This window comes from Podarcis vaucheri, assembly GCF_965113315.1.
Source record: "Podarcis vaucheri genome assembly, chromosome: 8".
NCBI lineage: Eukaryota > Metazoa > Chordata > Lepidosauria > Squamata > Lacertidae > Podarcis > Podarcis vaucheri.
In genome coordinates, this window is record NC_138766.1 from 67,641,570 (window position 1) to 67,664,544 (window position 22,975).

A 22,975-nucleotide genomic window follows, 5' to 3' on the forward strand; every position below is an offset into this window, starting at 1 on the left:
GGAGAAACTTCTGCACACTGCTTGTGGTAGGCTTTCTCTTGGTCGAGGTATTTTACTAGTGGCTGTCTGGCTGCATTGTAGATCTTGCCTTGCATTGAGCAGGAAGTTCTTAGAGCTCAAATGGCATTTGCAACTCTCAAGTCCAGTAGTCTATTGTAAAGAATGCTATGTCTGCTGGTTAACAAGCATTACTATATTTGCTAAACTGTTTTTAATTTGAATTCAAAGGAGTCCTTACAACCAGTAAAAATTGTCTCGGTGAATAACCCACTCGTCTTTCTGAATGCTAAGAAGTTTCACATGGACATAATAAAAATAATCCAGAAGGAAAGCACATGTGCACAGCAGCTACCTGAAGATATGAACAAGGTAAGGCATGCTTCACCATGGAGAGAGGGTTGCTTGTGTTTCTTTCGGTACTTTCGGTTCACGTTTTCATTCCACCCGCTCGCATTACAGAGAGGAAATTCAAACTGTACTGCAGATTCAAAGCATGGTGATTGCACTTTGTGTTTTTTCCAAGAGGAAATGACTCGGGGGTAGAGAAGACAGTTTAGAACAGAGATAGCTGCTTTATCCCCAGTAAGACTGTTGGCACATTTAACTCAGCAGTCTACACTGACTGTCAGTGGCTCTTCATAGGCTTCATACAAGGATTGGGTCCTGGGTCATTCTCCAGGCATTCTCTATTGCTGAGCTGTCAGGTTTGGTCTCTGGCAAATCTAGTCAAAAGAATTAAAATAAGCAGAATAAAACCTTTTGTTGCTTGAGACATAAATTTCTTAACTGGAAAACAGGACCTGGATCTTGCTTGGTGCTTTTTTTCTAAAAAAAATTGGTTCCAGAACTCACCACAAAGTTGTTACAGTAAGTCACTGGGCAACTAAGGGCAACCCTGAACAGATGCCACTTTTGACAACAGCTGCATTCACCACCCACGGAGGTCTAAAAACTACGGCAAGCTGTCTCCCTAACTGGTGTGGGAGTCTCCCCTGTTTCTGGTACAGGTCAAATAAATGTGCCTCCGTCTCCCTAGTTCTCTTAGTTTCAGGTAGATGGCTAGGGCAGGTCAGAAGGGCCCTCACACAAACATGTATGTGTGCAACAGTGAAGGCCTGGCTGGAAAGCTTAAAGCCTGCTGTAGCTACATAGGAGACGGGTTGAGGAAAAGGAAGGAGGACTTGCCCCACCGTGTAGCAGCTAGTAGCCAGGTGGAGTCATAGATCTAAATAAAAGTGTAGACTTTCACACACTGGCCAGCTTCCGTTTTGACTTGAAATGTTCGTTTTGTGAGGGGAGCACCGGCCCCCAATGACACCCACCTGAGAGGGGCCAGAACTACACTTTGGTGTGCTCTGACTGGGGAAAAAAGCACTTACCTTGCTACTGACCATCAAAGTTGACAATACAGTATTGGCTGGATGGAGGAACCTTACAGCAAATATGCAGCAGCAAATTTCAGGATTATTAATAGATTATTAATAGCGACTACTTTGACTTGACCTTCAGAGCATCCCTTTAGTGGCATGGCTGCTTACCATGAATGCTGACCGTGCATAGATGATCAAAGCAACACAATAACAAACAAGCCTATGGTCATGTAAAGCATACTCAATAAACACATGAGACATAACCGGCAGTGTTTTTAGGGATTAAATTATTTTTTACATATTCAGTTAACGCTGCTGCTTGCATTTCTAAAAGTGCTTTTTGTTTTGACAAACTAAGTAATGACATATCTTCCTTAAACAATTGATCATCTTCACTTTGAAAGAAAGTCATTGGCATATTCTTAAGGATATCCCTGGGTGTGATAATACCCCCCCCCCTTTGCCAAGTCACTAAAAGATATATTGGTGCATACAGATTTAAAATCAACACCCATACAATGTACATTGTCTGGTCCTCCATGTGGTTTCTTTAAATGTGGGCATTGTACCTTCTGCAAATATGCTCTGCAGGTAAAAGAGTTCAACAACAAAGAAGGTTTTAAGTTCGTTTTACAGGCATTTGCCACATGTGCTACTCCACATGTAATTTATGTGTTTATTGTGGATGATCAAGGCAGCAGGTCAAATCAGCTATTTTGATAATTAGCTGACACCCACCTGCAGAGTGAGAAGAAGCAGTGAAACTGGCTTAACTTGTCTGAATGTGGGGTCTGGGCAGCGACAGGGGGAGGAAGGCAGTTTTGAATTTGCCAGAGAAATCAGATATTGATACTAAATTGCAGGGGGTGGGAAGACAATGATAATTTGGATATCTCATTGCCTTTTGTTCTCTTAACTTGCTCAGTCAATATATTTGCTTATAAGAAGATATTGTCTGTATAGGCCAGCGTTGTGGTTCGCTTGCAAGTACCATTGGTGGTGGCTGCAGAAAGGAAAATTATCGCATTACCTGAGACATTTGAGAGGCAGCAATGAAGGCAGGAGGTGTCTCAATCACCTAGATGCAAGTGCATGGTTGCTGGCTGACTGGCAGCCCCCACCAGTGTCAGCATTCTGCACCTGGGGTTCCTAGCCAATACTGTATGCCACTACGGTGCTGAATGAGACAGTCTCTGCCTCTCTCGCAAGCTCGTGAATGTTTCTGGCAATGACTGATTTCCCTCCTGATTGCTCTGGTGAGTCTTGCAAGCCAATACTGGATATTACAGAACCACCAGACATCTCCAGGACTCCCACTTCTCTCAAGCAAACTGACTGTGCAAAGCTACACTGGGACCTCTCATAGTTGAAGGAATTGAAAGCACAACATTATTTATTCCCCCTTCCCGCTTAGTAAGGTTGTGTGATATGGCAACACAGAAGCCAATTTCCAGCGCTACAGTGGTAGAGTCCTTCTGTTGATTTTGGTTATATATGATTGAGAAAGCAAAAGCTTAATTTTTCAGAACGGTGGTCCATCCATCACTCCTAACAAAGACTTTGTTTATATGAATACTCTGTGCCTGGCCACTTCCCCTGCCCCTCCACCAAATCAGCATTCGAAGCTATGGAGTTGATCCAGATTAGAAACCTAGGAGCATGACTCAAAGCACGCCTAAGAAAGCAGTGACCTAGTCAGAGCCAGCAATCCAAAAGCCAGTGCTTGGATCCAGGGTAGACCGTGTGCCAACTAGTTAAGCCAGGTAGCTCTGCTGCTCGACACGCACACACAGACACACTGCTTGCTACTGAAGCCAAACACAAATAGAAAATGAGTTGTGTGCAGTAAATGAAGGATTCTACAAGTGTGATGTGGGCTTTTGTGTGTGTGTGTGTGTGTGTGTGTGTGTGTGGTGTGTCAGTTCAGTGAGCATAGAAGAGGATTAGCCAAATTCATGGAAGAGAGATCTATTGATGGCTATTAGCAATCATGGATAAATAGAGCTTCCATGTTCAGAAGCAGTATTCAGAGAAAAAGATACTGCCTTTATGCCTGGGTTCTGGGCTTTCTGACAGCATCTAACTGGCCATTATGGGAAATAGGATTCTGGACCAGGATCTTAAGTCTATCCCAGCAGCATTCTTAATGTTCTTAAGTTACAGAGGCAAATATATGCATAAATGGAGCTGACCAAAGTTATTTTAACGTGACTTTAGTATTTTCCGGTATGCTGCTGCTGCTGCCGCCACCGCTGCACTTTCCCCCATCTTGCTATTCTGTTGAGTCATTGCTAGCCAAACCATGCTATGGCAGTACAATAAACGTGTCCTCAGCTCAAACACCTTCTGGGCTCATGTACTCTCTTCTCTCCCTGTGCCTTCCCCTCGTGTGCCTGAGCCTCTCCCTCTGTAGTTTGAGGCAAATTTAGGTTTATTGTAATACTGTGTATGGTTTTTTTAATTAAAAATATGGTTTAGCTAATTTCTATTGTGGGTGTTACTGTTAGCCACCTTGGGCATTTTTAATGGAGAGTTTGAGTATAAATGTGCCGTAATAAACAATATTTATTTATTGTTTAATCTTTACATCACACCCCTTTTAAAGTGAGGATGTTATTGCTACTGAGGCTGGGTTGTAGTTGCCTCACAAAGAAGCACTGAGTCTCTAGGCCCAGTAAAGAAAGACAGAGCTTAATACAACATAACTTCAGTTACTTTTGCGTACGGTGGATTTGCAAAACTTTTAAGGCAGCGAAACAAGGGACAGTTCTTTCTCTCATCGCTTCCTTTTTCTGTTTCTTACAGTATGAACAGAACACATTGCTCAGCCCATTATCCAATGGAAATTGCCATGGTGAGTTTATCATGTAAGACATAAACACTTGACGGGCCTTTAAATTACCCCCATCATATTCCAGGACCCGTGTCAGTTAAAGTTTGATCAGGAATCAAAATTATCTCACTGCCCCACATACCTTCCCTTTGACATGGCAGGAGGTGAAGGGTCTGAAGATTGTGAATGTATTGGAATGAGTGTGTTGATTTAACTAGGTGTTCGAAATGTGTTGTAAAATAAACATGTGGGGCAGTTACCAAACATAGGTGATCTAGATTTCCAGGTTTGCACCACTTTGGAGATCAGTGGAATACCATAAAATTATATGATTGGGTCATATTTCTCCCCCCCTGGTTCTTTATTGCTTTAGAATCTAAAGTTCAAATGAATATACTTGCCTGTCGGCATTGCACCTTTGCACTACAAAAGCTCCAAATTGTGGTGTTGTGCCTTCATTGAGAGCTTTGTTCTCAATCTTCCGCACGCCACTCGCAGAGAGCTGTTTGTGTGTGCTGTGACTGCAAGACCCAGGACCCAAAACCAAAGCAAGAGCTTCCCGTTACATGCAGGGCTTCTCTTGAGTGTATTACCTAAGAGATGGCAATGGAGAAGGCAGCATGAATGTGCCTGATGCTTACATGTCCAGGCAAGGAGCATGATGTGATGTCACTTAGAATCACCCAGAAGGCTAGAGGCAGGCAGGCATGAGTTCTGTAGGATGTACACAAATGGCTGCCAGCGAGGAGGTGAAAGGGAAGAGCTTTTCTGATGCCTGACTGGCCAAAGGGTGGTTAACAGGGTCGAAGATGGCTTTCCTGAAGCTCAAGTATGGTGAGAGCCAGTATGGCGTAGTGGTTAAGAGCGGTAGACTCGTAATCTGGTGAACCGGGTTCGTGTCTCCGCTCCTCCACATGCAGCTACTGGGTGACCTTGGGCTAGTCACATTTCTTTGAAGTCTCTCAGCCCCACTCACTTCACAGAGTGTTTGTTGTGGGGGAGGAAGGGAAAGGAGAATGTTAGCCGCTTTGAGACTCCTTCGGGTAGTGATAAGGCATGATATCAAATCCAAACTACTACTACTACTACTACTACTCCTCCTCTTCTTCTTCTTCTTCTTCTTCTTCTTCTTCTTCTTCTTCTTCTTCTTCTTCAACCAGCTCATTTAGCTCCCATCTATGCCATACATTCCAAAGTATCTAGCTACTTTTAACAATCATGCCCCCCCCCCGAATCCTGGGAAGCAAAGTTTGTTAAAGGTACAGTGGTACCTTGGGTTACAAACGCTTCAGGTTATATACGCTTCAGGTTACAGACTCCGCTAACCCAGAAATAGTACCTCGGGTTAAGAACTTGGCTTCAGGATGAGAACAGAAATCGTGCTCTGGTGGTGTGGCAGCAGCAGGAGGTCCCATTAGCTAAAGTGGTGCTTCAGGTTAAGAACAATTTCAGGTTAAGAACAGACCTCCGGAATGAATTAAGTACTTAACCCGAGGTACCACTGTACTGAGAGTTCTTAGGAGACCCCCCCCCCCATTCTCCTTACAGAGCTCCAGTTCCCAAAGTTCATTGGGAGGAGGGACTGATTGTTAAACCACTGTGGCAGCTCTGTGAGGGGAATCACAGAACTGTAGAGTTGGAAGGGACCCAAGGGTAATCTAGTCCAACCCTCTGCAATGCAGGAAGTCCTGGGCTTCCAACTGCCACCCCCCTTCACCTCTGGACAAGAGACTCAGAACAGCATGCCCCCCGAGGGGTGTGTGTGTCTTCTAACAACCCTCAGGACCCTTTGCAAACTATAGTTCCCAGGATTCTTTGGGAGAAGCCAGGACTCTTTAAATTGGTATACTGCTTTAAATGTATAGTGCAAATGGAACCTTAGCTTGGCAGAGCAGGCTGTCTCTTACTGGGCCTGGAAGAATCTGTCTGTTTCAGTTTCTCATTTTTATAGCCTTACGTTCTCGTCTCCACTATCAGTTTTCTGCTTCTTTCTTCTTTTTGAAAAAAAAGGCTTCACTTAAATTAATCGGTATTTTGTTTATTTTATAAAATGTGTATTCCACTTGATTGTAAAAACAAAGCAAAACTTAAAGCGGTTTACAAAAAAACCTCTAATTTTACTGCTCATTCCTCCCAATTTATATTTTATATGCATTTTTACACGATAAACACATTTTTTCAACCACTTTCTCCTACAATACTGCATTTTGAATGTTATCTTTTCTCATATATGCATGTTATATACACATTTCTGCACACATTATTTGGTTGGAGAACTGAATTTTAAAAGTTGAAGAAGTATCCGCATTTGAGCTTGCGTATTATTTGGGGAAAGTGCAAATTAAGTAGTTTTCATTAAAATGCAAACTCAACGAATTCTTCCCCATCTCTTGTTCCATGTCTTGACTTTCTCATTTAATTGCGATGCTAAGGTGGGGGCCAGGAGGCTTTTTAAATACAAAAGAATCCTTTAACTCACTCCCCATTGAATTCCATGTCCAAAGATTGTGTTTCACGACAAAGTAAGATACAAACATTGTGAACTTTATATGATATAAAAAACCTATTAATAAACCTATAAGTCGCCCCCATATATAAGACGCTCCCTATTTTTTGGGACTCCGATTTAAGAAAATGGGGGGAGATACCATCCATGTATAAGACCAGCCCAGATTTTGAACATTATTTTAGAGTAAAAAAATACAGCCTTATACATGGAAAAGTACAGTATATTACGGGGCAATGTGACCACCTGGAGACGTTGAAATGCCAGCAATGTTTTTCCCCCCTATTCAGGTAAATCAGTAACTACAAGGTAAAACAAATACTGGAGAATTTTCCAAGCTTTTGATGTATTCTCCCATAATTCCTGATCTTTCATTATCTCTCTGGGGCAAAGATTTTCTTTTACTCTTTGACATTTTTGTATGGGCTGTGGAGAGGATTGCATTAAAGGCTTAGCAGCTCTCTTGAGTCTATTTTTAGTTACTGTCTGGCTGGAGTTTACTTTCTTTGATATTAATTTCTCTTTTGCTCTATTTGGAAAACATTATGCATATACAATTAAATAATCCAATAAACCTCAAGAACTGCAAACGAAAAAAGCACCAAATCTTTGGCTACTCATCGAGAGGATTTAGTGCCAATGTAAATCCATACATTGTTAGCACCTAAGTCCCTTGAAGAATTTCTGAGCCCTTTATATTCTTTGTCAAAACTATTTAGTTTAAACTGTTTCATTTTGTATCTCCAGCCTTTTGCTTAGTGCTTTGTAGTTTATAACTTAGAAGGTTAGTTCTCTTCCAATATTTAAGAGAAGAAAGCAAATGATATTTGTGTCCCGTAGGAAAGCAAATTCTGTGGTTTGTAACTCGGGCAGTGCAAAGTTACTATCCTATCAGTGTAAGGATTTCGACTTCTGCAGCAGGACCCCCCACCATACACCCCCTAAATCTTTTCTGGGGTTTTCCCCAACCATCTGGAGCAGATTGGAGGAGGGGGCAGACTTTGTGCCGCAGGAAGGAAGAGGGGAGAAGTTCTGCCTTGCAAGTGGAAATCCTTGTGCTCATGGGATGGTTATTTAGCACTGCCTGTGAATCTGCTTCTTTGGGGTTGCTATGGGACATTTTTGGAAGCAGTAACTTCAGCATATGTAGTTTAGAAAGCTCACATTATTATGAGAAGCATCAAGTGTTTAAAGATACGTAGTGGTTAACCACCTGCTAACTGAATTGAGCAACTACCTAGTGAAGTGGATGCTTTATGGATGCTTTAGCCGAGCTTCCTGCATTGCAGGGGGTTGGACTAGATGACCCTTGGATCCCTTCCAGCTCTAAGATTCTATGATTCTAAGTTTGCCTATTGGAAAGCATCTATGAAGCTGTTTCCTTTACGTTCCATGAAGAGTCAGTTGCGCTCAAACTTGCCATCAGTTCCCCTAAGAGAAAATTTGGGTGGCAAGTACCGACAGAAATTGAATCAAAATCTGGGAGGTCCTCCTGAGCAAAACATGTGAGGAATTTTGAAGGAAGCTAAAGAACTTCTACGGAAGCGGGTGGCTCTGTGGGTTAAACCACGGAGCCTAGGACTTGCTGATCAGAAGGTCGGTGGTTCGAATCCCCGCAACAGGGTGAGCTCCCGTTGCTCGGTCCCTGCTCCTGCCAACCTAGCAGTTCGAAAGTGCAAGTAGATAAATAGGTACTGCTCCGGCGGGAAGGTAAATGGCATTTCCGTGCGTTGCTCTGGTTCGCCAGAAGCGGCTTAGTCATGCTGGCCACATGACCCAGAAGCTGTACGCTGGCTCCCTCAGTCAGTAAAGTGAGATGAGCGCCGCAACCCCAGAGTCGGTCATGACTGGACCTAATGGTCAGGGGCCCTTTACCTTTACTAAAGAACTTCACTAAAAGTGGAATTATTATTTATTTTAAGGAACTAGCAAGGCTTTTCCGTAAAGCTCTCTGGGAACCTGATAAATAACGGAAACCATAAAATATACTGTCAAACCACCATAGGGAGGGCACAGGGCTTCATTTCTGGTCTTCTCAGCTTCTCTCCAGTCATGTCTAGGAACACAGGAAGGTGTCTCATCCCAGATCAGACCAATAGTGCATCTAGCTCATTCATGTCAACATGGAGTGGCAGTAGTTCTCCAGAACTTCAGGCAGGAGCCTCTTCATCTTACCTGGAGATGCTAGGGATTGAATCTGGGGCCTTCAGCATACAGAGCACGTGAGGGAGTTGGGTATGGTGAGCCTGGAGAAGAGACGACTGAAAATTGATATGATAATCATCTTCAATTGTGTAAAGGGTTGTCATGTGGAAGATGGAGCAAGCTTGTTTTCTGGTACTACTCCAGAGGCTGGTACCCGAACCAATGGGTTCCAGTGACAAGAAAGGAGGTTCTGACTAACATTAGGAAGAACTTTCTAACAGCAAGAGCTCTTCAACAGTGGAATGGACTATCTTGGAAGTTGGTGGAGATTTTTCAGGAGAGCTTGGATAGCAATCTGTCAGGGATTCTTTAGTTGTGATTCCTGCATTGCAGGGAGTTGGACAAGATGACCTCTGGGCTTCCCAACTGTACAATTCTACGATTCCACATAGAAATCCCCACTTATTTCAGATTGATATTGCATCTGTCTGTAGCCCACAAATAAAATAAATAAATAAATAACAGACCTTTTAACTAACCATATAGGTGAATCATCGCTACAGCAATGGCCCAGCGAAAGGCATTCCCTAATACTTGACTGCAGCGGCCTGACTTTCTTTGACTACACTGGCATCTCTGTGCTTACTCAGGTATTTATGATTCATCACGTTCATTTTATTGTATCCACACTATTCTATAGTGTCACTGTATTCTGCCTTGGTCAGACCCCCACCAAGAGTACTGTGCCCAATTCTAGGTAGAACTTTTAAGAAGGATATTGACAAGCTGGACTGTGTGCAGAGGAGGGAGACCAAGAAGCTTTAGGAGGAAGGATTGAGGAAGTTGAGTGTGTTTAGCCTGGAGAGGATAAAACAAAGGTGATGTGATAGCCATCTTAAAGGGCTGTCACATGGAAGATGGAGCAAGGAAGTTTTCCGCTGCTCCAGAGGGTAGGACCCAAACCAATGAATTCAAATTATAAGAAAGGGATTCCGACAAAACATTAGGAAGAGCTGTGTGACTCAGGAGTAGACTATCTGCTTGGCAGGGGGTTGGACTCGATGGCCCTTGTGGTCTCTTCCAACTCTATGATTCTATGATCTTGGAAGGTGGTGAACTCTCCTTCATCAGAATTTTTTGAACAGAGGTTTGAACAGAGGGGTCTTTAGCTGTGATTCCTGCATTGTAGAAGGTTGGACTGGATTGCCCTTGGGGATCCCTCCAACTATAGTTATATGATTCTATACACCTACCTGTTTGTGTACTCTGTGGATGAATCTCCCACTCATTCTACTCCCAGTTACGCGTTCCAACAAGTATACTGCTGGCATAATCTAGGATAGCAGATGGCCTCCTAAACATTCATTCCTCCTTCAAGAACATCACAACCGTCCAATGCAGAATGCATTGATGGTTGCAGAATGGGCACGAATCTTTGTGCTGTTCCTTTAAAAAAAAAATTTTTTTTTAAAGACCAAATTCATACATCCACACTTGTCGCTTGATGGCTGCAGCATCAAGTGATGACTTGCATGTGGGTTATAAGCCCTCAGAGGTCAATTGCCATCTAATTCCACTCCTTTGTCGCTTCAAACACAATACTTCCCAATGGAGTAATCGCCAAACTGTAAGTCATCTTGTGAAATTAACTGACCTACATGTACGTGGGAATCAGATCCCAGCTTGGAAACTATTTGCCTCCCGTATCTTTTCCTATAGGGTCCTATGTTCACTTTCTAGTTGTCCCTTTTTTTCTAGGAAGTTTCCTCTCAGACAAGCCCCCCCCCTTTGACCAAATGCAGATTGCTTCTTTTTTCACCTTTTCCCAGAAACTGACCCTCCTTCCTCTATCCAAAGCCTTTGGCTGTCCTTCTCTGTTAACAATTGGATACTTTACGGAGTAGCAAAACAAGTGTTCAGAAGTCATGAGTCAAACATGCAGGTATTATCACAAGAGAGAAAAGGATCAGAGGACCAGACCAGTCACAGCATATGTGACTGGACATTGCTTTTATGAACATTGCACTCATCAAACTTAATAGAAATCATTGACTAGGTAGGACTGGCAGGATTTGCCCTTAAGCTGGGGTGGGGAACCTTTTTGGCCCATTGGGACAGATCTTTATCTCCCCCCACCCCAGCGGGCCAACTTGGACAAATAGGTGGCACCACCCATATGCCAATCTCCTTTGAAATATTATCCCACTGGAACTATTTCATTTTTCTTTCACAACAGCCAGGGAGTGGGGGGAGGCGAGCTGGATTGGGAGGGGAGAGGGACTTTAGACGTTTGCTCCTGTGTTCCCAATCCAGATATCCCCCTGTGCCTGCTATGCGCATGGAAAAAAGCCCCCTGTGCAAATAGACACCGGGTTAGATCTATCCAGATAGGAATCAAACGGGGCAAAAGATTTAAACATCCCCCGACACCTCCTGTCCTGCTTAGTTGTGTGTGTGTGTGTGTGTGTGTGTGTGTGTGTGTGTGTGTTGGCTATTTGTGAAAGAAAAATATTGCACTCAAACCACATGAATAACATCACATGCCTTTAGTCCTAGATCAAATAGATCATTTCACATTGCTTTTTAAGATTAGTTAGAAGAAAGCAGATGCCATATGCTTCTTTTGTATTAGGGCTTCACGGAGGGGCAAAGACCAAAAGCTGCTTCTTTGAGATCCAGTGGCACTAAAGGGTTTTAGAAACCTTAATCTCTAGCTGCTACATGCCAGTTGGAAAATAGGCACTTGCTTTAGGAATGAATGCAAACTTGGACCACTGTACATTCACCGCTTAAAAACCGTACTGATGTTGTGACCGACACAGGTTTAATATTTGCATTACGTTTTAAGGAAAGTTACGATGAAGCCACAGCGTTACTGTTAGGACCCTTTATCCACGTGACATAGCAAAGTGCATGTGAGCTTGCCATGTGCTGCATGTGTCATGGACTAAGGGAAGAGAGCAGGAGATGTATCAAATATACACTTTGGTCTGTGCTCTCTTTGCATTGCATCATTGGTCAAAATAAGCTCAGACCAGTTGCAGGGACAGCAGCAGGGACAGGCTCTTGCCTTCTTGCCATGCTTGTGGCCTTCCTGGAGGCAACTGGCCAGTCTTTGAGGGGGACATAATATTGGACTAAATGGAACCTATGCAGAATCCTCCTGGATCACAGCAGTGTTTGTCCTTACAATGTGGCATTGAGGCGTACCATTCCATACCACAAAACCTTAATGGATTTTAGCTTTTAGGGGGATGTTTAGATTATGGAACAGTTCCCTCTGCTGGACACTTGCAATTCAGCATGTATTTTTTTTTGCTAAATATTACTTAGGCTGGACACACACAATTCATTTAAAGCAAACCCCCCCCCCCAAGAATCCTGGGAACTGCAGCTTGTTATAGGTACTGAGAACCATAGCTCTGTGAGGGATAAATCACAATTCCTAACTTATTTGGAGGGGAATGTGCTTTAAACACGTTTTAAAAATATGGGGTGTATGCACCCTACCTGTTTCTTACTGAATGACATCTTTCCTGAGCCGAAAGTGGACCTTGCTAATTTGTGTTAAATTCATTTATATGAAATAATGAAAGCAACAACAATGAGGTGACAAAATCTAAAACAGAGAGGAAGGAGGGGGAGCATCGTTTCATCTGAATGTGATATTTCAGCATCTTTAGTAAGGTAGTTTAAATATTTGGATTCTTTTAGATCTACACGGAATCTAAAAAAAGAAACATCGATGTTTTACTGGCAAATTGCAAAGGCAAGTATGAGTTTTCAGTGAGCATAAATTTTAAAAATTAACTTTCCCGGGTGTCGTTCCTCTCTTTTAAAGTGCTCACATTCCTGTCTTACTACAGCTTCCTTGATAAAGGCATTGAAGCTCAGCGGAAAGCTGGAATCCGAGAATGCCGTCTTCTTTGAATCGGTGTCATCAGCTGTTGGTGCCATTCAGTTGAACAAGGTGAGTCTCACTGCACGAGAACAGAAGGCGATAAGAGAGCTATCATGATTTTCTACCTCACTCAAGTTCCCTCTGCAAAGTGGCCAATCAAATGTCTGTGGGAAATTCACAAACAGGGTGAGATGGTTATCTCTGTACCTTGTTCTTCATCTTCAGCATCCAGCAGTCAGGAGGGGTACTTTTTCTGCATTTCTGGCACTTGCTGTTCACTACCCCAGTGGATATTATTCCTCTTCGCATCTTTTTTTTAAAAAAAGCCAGTCACAGTAACCAGCAGCAATGACGTTCATAGGTGAATTATGGGCTATGTCATAAAGTATTTCCTTTTGTTTTTCTTACCTGCTAATTTCACTGGCTGACCTGAGATCTTATGCCTTGAAAGAGGTGAGTCACGCTTTTCCTATTTACTCTGTCCATGGCACTCTTAGTTTGATATAGGGTTATAAAGTGGTGCCCTCTATATGGCTCTGGACTACAATTCCCATGATCTCTGACAATACTGATTGTGGCTGATGGGAGATATAGTTCACAAGCACCTGGAGGGTGCCACGTTGACTACTCCTACCCTATAGCATGCCCCCTCAGCCATAAAGATATATGAGAAGGGACTTAGCTCAATGGTAGAGCATCTGCTTTGAATGCAGAAAGTCCCACTTTCAATTCCTGGCATCTCCAGATGGGTCTTGAAATGTCCCCTGCCCGAAATCCTGGAAAGCTGCTGTCACTCAGGGTGGACAATACTGAGCTACATAGGCCAGTGGTTTGATTTAGTATAAGGCAGCTTCCTATGTTCCTTTCTTCTTTTCTAAGCTAAACAGCTCCTTGACCTCCCCGTTTAACATATAGTAGCCATTTCATTTTAAAAATCAGCGCATGCACATGTGTGTGTGCAACAACAGGAACAGCAGGTAGTTGGAAGCAACAATATACAGCGGCAGTGTGGGTCGTCTACTGCGGTGTGATTGTCCATTCCTGCTTGCATTCATTCATGGCTGCCTACACCTGCCTAAGTCCAGCCTCACCCTTGCAGCCTCTGTTAAGGCGATATTATACGACACAGCTCAGGGGTATTTGGATTGGAAGCAACGTTATTATATAAACTCTGTTTCCACATTTCTGGTTTCAAAGGGCGCACACTCCCTTATAGCGTAAACTCATGCGAGACTCTCCACTGTAACTGTTATTAAACCAAATGTTCAGGCAGCGCATGGAGTTTTGGCTTTCCATTGTTTTATGCATGACTACAGCATTGGCCGGGGTCCAAGACAGAGTCCCCTCCAAGACAGATTAAAGTTAAAACTAGTCAATAAGCTGTTGTTTTCTGTTTCTTCGCCCTCCCCTCCCCTATTACCGTGAATAGGCACATTCTGCTAATTCAATTAGAAAAGTCTTCTTCCTCCTTTTCTTCCAACATCGCTTTAGGCTGATTGACTAAAAACTAAGGAAAACTGGCGGTGTTTGCCGAGCAAAATGCCGAACAGGGGAAATGCAGTATTTTAGCTATTTGAAACTTATGCTCTCTTTGATTTAGTTTTTACATATTTATGGGACAAGCAAGTTGTGTTGGGGGGGGATTCCCCCCCCCCACAGCTGTTGTAGTTAAAGTGTGCAAGTAGGTTCCACACACACAGAGTTCCTCCTTCACCTTGGCTTCAGTAAACAAACAACTCGCAGCTTTGCCCAAAGTGTGGTGGCCAGGTTTGAAGGTGCCTTGGGCAAGATGCTCCCCTCAGTACCACCCTGATGGGCTCCCCCCATTCACAAATTTGCCAGGTTGCACCAAAGAGCAGGAAATATTGGATGGTATCACACAGCCCTGGGCTGAGAACAAATGCTGGGGGAAATGGTTGTAGCTATCACCACTATCTTAATTTCTCTAGATGGCCTTTGGACTTCTTTTCAGAGTGCTGTAAAAAAAAAAAAAAGCATTTTAAGCAAAAACAAATTAAGTATAAGGAAGCCAATGCCAGCAGTGGTGGACTCTCCAAGCCCATTGGCTCCTCCAAGCAAGTGCAGACACTGGGCTTGGTTTCAAACCACCTGTTTGCAGTGGCTTCCTCTCACTTGGTGGCCCTAGAGATCATGACTCATTGGGTGAAAAACGAATTTTCTGAAGCTTCCCTTAGTATCAAAGGAAAGATCAAATAGTGGTGCAGCAGGTTCTTTCTATCCTAGTGCTGGAACTAGCCAACAAGCCCTCAGTCCTTGGGTTCAGCACTCCATCCAGATTAGCCCCTGCAATCCAAACTGCTGCATTATTGTCAGGGATTCCAGATCTCAAGCTAAGGTTTGAGACCTAGCCTAGTGAGCAGACACAGTGCCAGTACACAGAATCCTTGGGCAAATATAAACTCTGGCAAATGACAGCGTTAATGCTCGGGTGGCCAGCATAGTACCTACCAGAAGCTGTTGGACTACAATTCCCATAATTCCCCACAACTGGCTGCGCTGGCAGGGGGCTGGTGGGAGTCTGACACCATCTGGACTGTGCCAGTCTACGTTTAATGTGTGCTAGTGTGTTTAACGTGGATTTTGTGAGACAAACGACTCCTTCTCCACGAAGCTAAGAAGTCATTACCTCTCAACATAACACTCCCATGAAACGCTAGGTTTGCATTACTAGCAGTGGCGGTCTTGTGAATTTTGATAACCTTCTTAGAACAGCAGGATATGTGCTTCTCACATGTGCCAAAGTGGATGCTTTATCTATATAGCTGATTCTTACATGTGTTAAATGCCACATATGTATTAACTTAAAATGATTTTCTCTGATGTGGGTTGATGTTGATTTTAGAGGGTTAATTGTCCACAGATTGTTCCAATATGCTGCTTCAATTGCTATGGCTAGGTCCATTTCCCAATTTTGTTTAATAACCAAGTTAATAGTCCAATGGCTAGATCAGTGAGTATTTTATATAAAATTGATAGCATTTTTTTGGATGGAGTCATTCAAATGGAGTCATTGTTCTAATTTGCTTGAGATTTAACTGTTGAATTTGAGACACAATGCATCACTCCATTCTTTCCATGATCTGTCCTGCTGTGAGTAGTGTCATTTTCATAAAAGTGAATCAAGCAGTACAAGCCTTTTCCTTTCCTTTCATACCAATCAGTTTTCTATCAGGTTTGTAAAAGGATGGGAATCGTGATGCAATGTGAAGGGAATCGATAGTGATAAGGGGGTGTTAATTTCTACATCTAGGATTGCCAGATCTTTAATTCCGCTTTTGCAAATGGGTTTGTTATCATTTCTAAGATAGTTCAGTTATGAATCAAGAATGGGACTACTGCAATGCGCTCTACATGGGGCTACCTTTGAAGGTGACCCAGAAACTACAACTAATCCAGAACGCGGCAGCTAGACTGGGAGTGGCCACAGAGACCATATAACACTGGTCTTGAAAGACCTACATTGGCTCCCAGTACGTTTCTGAGCTCAATTCAAAGTGTTGGTGCTGACCTTTAAAGCCCTAAACGGCCTTGGTCCAGTATATCTGAAGGAGCATCTCCAACCCCATCGTTCTACCCGGACACTGAGGTCCAGCACCAAAGGCCTTCTGGCAGTTCCCTCACTGCGAGAAGCCAAGTTACAGGGAACCAGGCAGAGGGCCTTCTCGGTAGTGGCGCCTTCCCTGTGGAACACCCTCCCACCAGATGTCAAAGAGAACAACAGCTACCAGACTTTTAGAAGACATCTGAAGGCAGTCCTGTTTAGGGAAGCTTTTAATGTTTGATGTATTACAGTATTTTATTATTTTTTGGAAGCCGCCCAGAGTGGCTGGGGAAGCCCAGCCAGATGGGCGGGGTATAAATATTATTATTATTATTATTATTATTACTATTAGATGCCTGGTATTCTGTATTGCACAGGTCTCTCAAATTCCAGTTCTGTCCAGAGCTTCTCTTTTACATTACGTATCATACTAATGACATTTTGTATAGGGACCACATCATGATATCTTTGCAAATGTGGTAGACTCATGTACCGCTTCTGGAAATGTTGATACAGTACAGTTACTCACACCCTGGGTCTATTTTCCCCACCCTGGGTCTGTTTTCATTGTTAAATGCCTGGATTGTTAATGACTTACATGCTAATGCATTCTAGAAAACTTTAGCTGTAGGGTAAAATCTCCTTCTTCTTTCAATTTTAGAATTTCTGCAAGCTTAATGAACACACTGAGGTCTGAAGCTGACCTGATATAGATATATTGAACCGCTTACCTACAGAAAGAACTTTGCCAGTGTTTCGTCAGATCTTCAAACATGGGATTTTGATGGTGATATAATTGTATGCCAAGTCTATTTAACAAATCCAACATCAACAGTGTTTACTGTCAAAACGTTCCTGGAGGTATCTCTTTGAGTTACCAGCAATGACAGTTTTCTAAAAAAAAATAAAAAAAAAATGTTATTTGATTGCTACATATTTTTGTATGCATTTAGATAAATAATAATAATTAGAAAGCAATTTAGGACATTTCAGTAGTGTATATTGTTTTTAACTCTGTCCTATTGTAACTTAGTTGTATCATTTTGTGCACAAGAGAATACAACCTTACTGAATTTTGTACTGCAGTCGCTGGTATCTAATCCCAAGGACCTACAGCTTGTTACATGGAAACACAAACTGTGGTGTCCAGATTATTTCTTCTTAAATACGCAGGCCACCCATTAGAGCAATCCCACCATGCCCCTTTCATATTCTATCAAAACCACCAAGGTCACTGGCTATTTTGAGTGTTACTTATGCTCTACACTGCCATATGTATCTTCTCATGAATTTTAAAAACATATTTCCGGTTATGAACATAGCCCCTGCTTTCCCTTCCGTCGTGAAAAGGTTTAGCATTTGTTGTAAAATTCTCAGGTTTGACCTATGCTGACAGCTCCATTGAATTAAGTAGAATGGTGCTAATTTACAGTGGTCAGGGGGGTGGTCTTGTAACAGAGGCTTTTTCTGTGTCACATTTTACAGGGAATGACACGTGCTCACATAGGTCTGTATCTGCATACAGAGCGGGCCAGTTTGCGGCTCTAGATCTAAGTGCTCAGACAGATTCTGCAATCACAAAGGCAGTGTTAGGACATAACACTAAACCATAGTGTAGTGCTACATGCATGAGCCTGGAGCTCATCCTCTCCCTTCTGCACATTCTCCTTCAATGTAGCTATAGCATCCATGTGTATTTTAAGTTAACAGCAGTTTGTCACTTTGGGACAAGTGGTTTTTCATCCTGGCTTGGCTAAAGCTAAGCACAGTTCTGAGTTTAGACAAAGCAACAAACTCTTGTTAGCTTTAAACAGCCGGTCTCCTTCTCATGGCCATACTGAAGAGAAGGATGCAGGTTCGTGCATAGGATGCTAAATTATGTTTTCATATTACATCTAAACAATGATCGGGAGATTTTGCATAGATAAGTGGAAAGCAAAAGTGCCATTGTTTCAAATAGTTCTTGAGTAGCAGTATTCAGTTTATTGAAAGTGTTTCTAACCCAATGCACAAAAGTCAGACAAATGTCAAAGATATTTAAGTGGGGTTGCAATCTTTTTTGCTTGCTAATTACAAATAGTTCAAGCCACAACCAAGTTTGGGCAAAAACTGGAGGGCATTAAGAATTGTATTGCCCCCCTCCCCCCAAATAATATCATAAATATCTAATCATACAGTTTTAATTGCTTCAGTTAATAGATAAGGAGATAAATTTCTGCATCTGACACATTGGATTCTAGTGATAGGAGGACAATGGAGATATAAATTACATTGTATAGATAGGAGACACATTGAAAGTGCAGGGTGTGCAAAATCTGACACTTTTCTCTGGGTGAATATTGCAGACTTTCAACATGTTGGCATTGCGAGTCTGGGATCCTAATCCACAAAAGTGGGTGTGCAGTGTTTGCAAAGCTGATTTAAATCATTGCATTGTGTTGCATGCCTCTCATTATATGTAGTTGTACAACTGTATTCTCTGAGTAGTGCAGATTGGAATAATTCTTGCATGTCACATTTCATAATTTCCTTAATTGTGCATCATCTGCATTCAAAAGCCATATAAATTAAGGCAGATCTGAACCGTTATTACACATTGCATGCACAATTGGCTTTTCATAAAACAGATGTGCAATGGACACTTGTCTGAAACAGCGAGTACACAATTTTTGCTTCAGGGGTTGATATTCATGGCATCTCTATCAAAGTGGTGAATTCATCATTCATGCAAAATTTATTGTTATTCTCTCTCCCCACCCCCCACCTCCCCAAAAGAAATGAGCAAGCTTTCTACACATTATGGACTTGGCTCTAAAAATAATAAATAGAAGCAATCTATAACAATTATGAATGGTTGGCAATCCTTTATTAAAATCACACGGTTCACAAACTTTTGTAGAATAGGACATGTTAGGTTGATAATTTTGCAATGTGCAGTGTTACCATTTTCTGCTGCTAGCACTTATTGTGGTTATGATTTGCTTATTTGCAAAGAATGCAGGAGATCCGCGCTGTGCCCTGAGAGCTCCAAGCAATCACACTTAAATAATTGCCTCATGTTATGTTGGATTATGCTGGTTGTTTATGATGATGTCTGCAGAACATTGGGTTCACTTTCCAAATTGGCAGATCTTTGAAGCAATAAGTTTGAAGGGGTCATTTAAATTATACATTTGTGCATTTAAAAAAGAAATATGGAGGAAAACTGTTGGGTCTCAATCTGCTACAAGCTTTCGTTGACTCTGTGGGGAAGAGGGTTTTAACTGGAGTAAAAGTGCGGCTAGGATAACTTGCAAAGGGGGGGTAAGGCAGCAAGGGTGACTAACTTGTGGCTGTGCAGATGTATCTGAATTACAACTCCCACCATCCCTTGCAACTGGCCCTGCTGCAAGGGATGTGGGGATGGGGTGGGTGGACAAAGGTAGCCACTCCAGGACTAAGGCGAGAATCAAGCTATCTTCTCTGAGGCAATCTAGCAGCAGTCCTAAAAAATCTGAATTTAAGAGATGGGTGTGTTCACCCATGTTTGAGTGTGCTAAAAATTGGGTGTGCAGAATATCTTCATTGTATGCCATCAGGGTTTGGGAGAAAAAAGTCAGCTGTTCTGGAGCAAACTAATATGTGATGAATGTTTCATTAAAAAAATTGACATTGACACACACACACACACACACACAACTTGTAAGAATCCACTTGGCCAAAAACTGTTGTTTTAACGCAGAGGTTGCCAACCCTGGTGCCTTTTTAAAAAACTCAGTCCCTAGTCCATCTAGAAAGAAAGTTATAAGGCAAAATGTGCAGGTAACGTCTAAGTGACTTCTGTGAAATGAAAGTGAGTGTTGTGAGGAATGCTCCCTGTTGCTATTAGACAGCATCAGTGTGTGTGTAAAATCAATATTGAATTAGCTCCATAGTTGGGACTAGTAGGACATAGCTGAATTCCCATGACAGTTGTCAGGGGTGGCTGTCTTGTCTAATTTTGTGTTATGCCATGCTGCCCAGTCATTTTGTGGCTGGCACTACCAGCATACTCTCAAAATTCAAAATGTGACCACTGGTCCAAAAAAGGTTGGTAACTCTTGTTTTAATGCACCTTTGAAGCCACAAGAACAATGCAGCTGGCATTGATTCTCTTTACCTTAAGCAGAATTTTCCAGAGGGTCCCCCCTTTTTCTTTTAAACACAGTGTGCCAAAAGTTGGTGAACTCAGTGAAGCAATAGCTCAGGATTTTGGAGGTTTTTGGCGCTTAAAAAAGCATTTTGTGGCTGGCCCTGCATAACACCCAAGGTGGTTGTATCCCGCTAAGCTTAACTTAGGGCAGACCTACTGGAATGAATGGACCTATATTAGTCATGTTCATTCATTTCAACAGGTCTCCTCTGAGTAGGACTAGCACCACCCCAGAGTACTCAAAGCCAGCAAAGTTATTTTTGGCATAGGAACATAAGGAGTTGCCTTACTCAGAGTCAGACCACTTGATCCCTCCCAGATCAGTATGATCAACACCAACCTTTCATGGCACCCCAAATCAGCTTCCTAAGGATAGATCTGGCTCTCCAGGCTTCTGTGTCAATTGACTGGGATTATTGGGAACACCTCGTGCATTTGGATGTGCCAAAATAAGGACCTGGTGATGCCCTGAGTCCCAAAACCTCTTAAAATGTGACAAAAACAAGCTGGGAGCCCCACAAGTTCACCTAATCAGCTCTGGGAGAGAAAAGCACACTGACATACATTAATGGGGACCTCATTCATTATTGCCAGGGGTCCCATAAATTCTCTGCAGTCCTGCAAATTAAGCCACACAGACTGTACAAACCTGCACTGCTACAACCTCTGTTTTTATGAACTCTTGTACATGTGTGTGTGTGTGTGTGTGTGTGCGCACACACACAGAGAGAATGTCAATAAAGTATTTAAAAAGAAACTTAGTGAAAATGATAAATTAGACATAAATACATAATAAGGGAGACTTGTTAGGATCATTGCTATGCAAATTAAATGTCCCTAATGTTCATCCTGTGCTTTCCCTTTTAAAGGTTATTTCCCCCTAAATCCCTATATTAAGTGCCACAAAGTCTGGCTTTAGCTACCTTGTTATAATTTATTGAAGGCTGGGACAGAGCTGGATGGTATAAATCTACCGTGTAAGATACCTTCCTTGTTTAATGAAAACCTTAATGTGCCAAAAAGCATTTGTTAAGATTGTTTGACATTTACTGGCTAGCAAAATAATACTAACGAGTTGTTTAGAAAAGAATGCACTTCCTGGGAGGGGTACTTCCTTCTGTCTGCCAAAAGAATAATAATAATAAAATGTTTCTCATAAATACGTGCGTTTCCAGAGTGGATGTGAAATGGTGCTTTCATCCTTCTGATGGATTTTAGCAAGGATCAGACAATCTGCTCGTTTCTGTATGTTTAACAATGCATTTCTCTTTTGTTTGTTTTCCCCTGTTTGTTATTAGCATATGTAACAATAAATTTATATGGAAATAAACTGGCATGTAGATAATTTCTGTGTTGGAGGAGGAATGGGTTGTTCTCTCTTTCACTGCTAAAAAAAAGAATGTCCTGTGCTACACAGTCGTCACTTTTTCAACCAGAGTTTTTAACAATTTAGTGATGATGCAATATAAAAGCATCGGATTGCATCCAGAGGCTAGGATGTCATATCTTGTATAAACATTTCTTCTACTACTTTGTTACCCACTCCACAAAAAAGGAATGTTGGCTCTTAGCATGGTTTTAAGTATTAAGTTCACTTGGGTTGATGTAGGCCTGGTTTGCATATAATACTAGACCATGGTTTATAAACTATGACTTAGTAAACCATGGCTTGCCATTGTGTCCAGCAGCTTAGGTTTGGTTTGTTTACTGCCAACAAAGCTTGAGCTGAAGTCACAGCCAGTGCTGGATTTACATATAAGCTAAACAAGCTATAGCTAGGGCCCCACTCTCTTGGGGACCCCCCAAAAATTTAAAGGGGAAAAAACTGGATGTACATTTCCAAAAAATAAGATAAAAAACAAATAAAATAAACCCTACATACAGCAACAGTGTTCTGTGTTGCGTAGGCTCCTACGATGTAAGTAATGGGCCCCGTCTGCTAGCCTGCTCCCTAAAATATCACTGGTTTCCTCATTTCTATATAGGGTTCCTACATTCTGCATGGGCGGGTTGCATGGCAACATGTGCAAATGGCTTTAGATACCTATTAGGTCTATAAATTACCATATAGCAGATATTCAACACAAAAAACAGTGACAATCTGCTGTTGACAAAGGACAGTCGGACATATAAAGGGCCCCATTACCTTCAGTAGCTTAGGCCTCATCAAACCTAAATCCAGCCCTGCCTGGTTTGCATATAATCAGTGGCGTAGCGTGGGTTGTCAGCACCTGGGGCAAGGCAAGTAATTTGCGCCCCCTAACCCATGGATTTGCGCCCCCTAACCCGTGGATTTGCGCCCCCTAACCCTAACCCCCAGATGTTGCGCCCGGTGCGGCCGGCCCCCCCTGCACCCCCCACGCTACGCCACTGCATATAATACTAGACTATGGTTTACTAAACTATGACATAGTAAACCGTGGCTTGCCATTGTGTCCTGCAGCTTAGGTTTGGTTTGTTTACTGCCAAAAAAGCTCACAGCACACA

At 42.4% G+C, this 22,975-nt stretch overlaps 1 protein-coding gene across 3 annotated transcripts in view; it reads left to right on the top strand.

Moving 5' to 3' along the window:
- The window catches only part of SLC26A7 (solute carrier family 26 member 7), an 80,803-nt gene extending 60,236 nt beyond the window's left edge, over nt 1-20,567 (top strand). For all 3 annotated transcript variants that reach the window (XM_082233653.1, XM_082233654.1, XM_082233655.1), the window contains 6 exons: nt 229-369; nt 4,176-4,224; nt 9,401-9,504; nt 12,569-12,623; nt 12,721-12,824; nt 16,979-20,567. In XM_082233653.1, the coding sequence (XP_082089779.1) occupies nt 229-369; nt 4,176-4,224; nt 9,401-9,504; nt 12,569-12,623; nt 12,721-12,824; nt 16,979-17,014 (489 nt within the window). In that variant the 3' untranslated portion in view covers nt 17,015-20,567. The remainder of the gene's footprint in view (nt 1-228; nt 370-4,175; nt 4,225-9,400; nt 9,505-12,568; nt 12,624-12,720; nt 12,825-16,978) is intronic.
- Nucleotides 20,568-22,975: the final 2,408 nt, after the last annotated feature.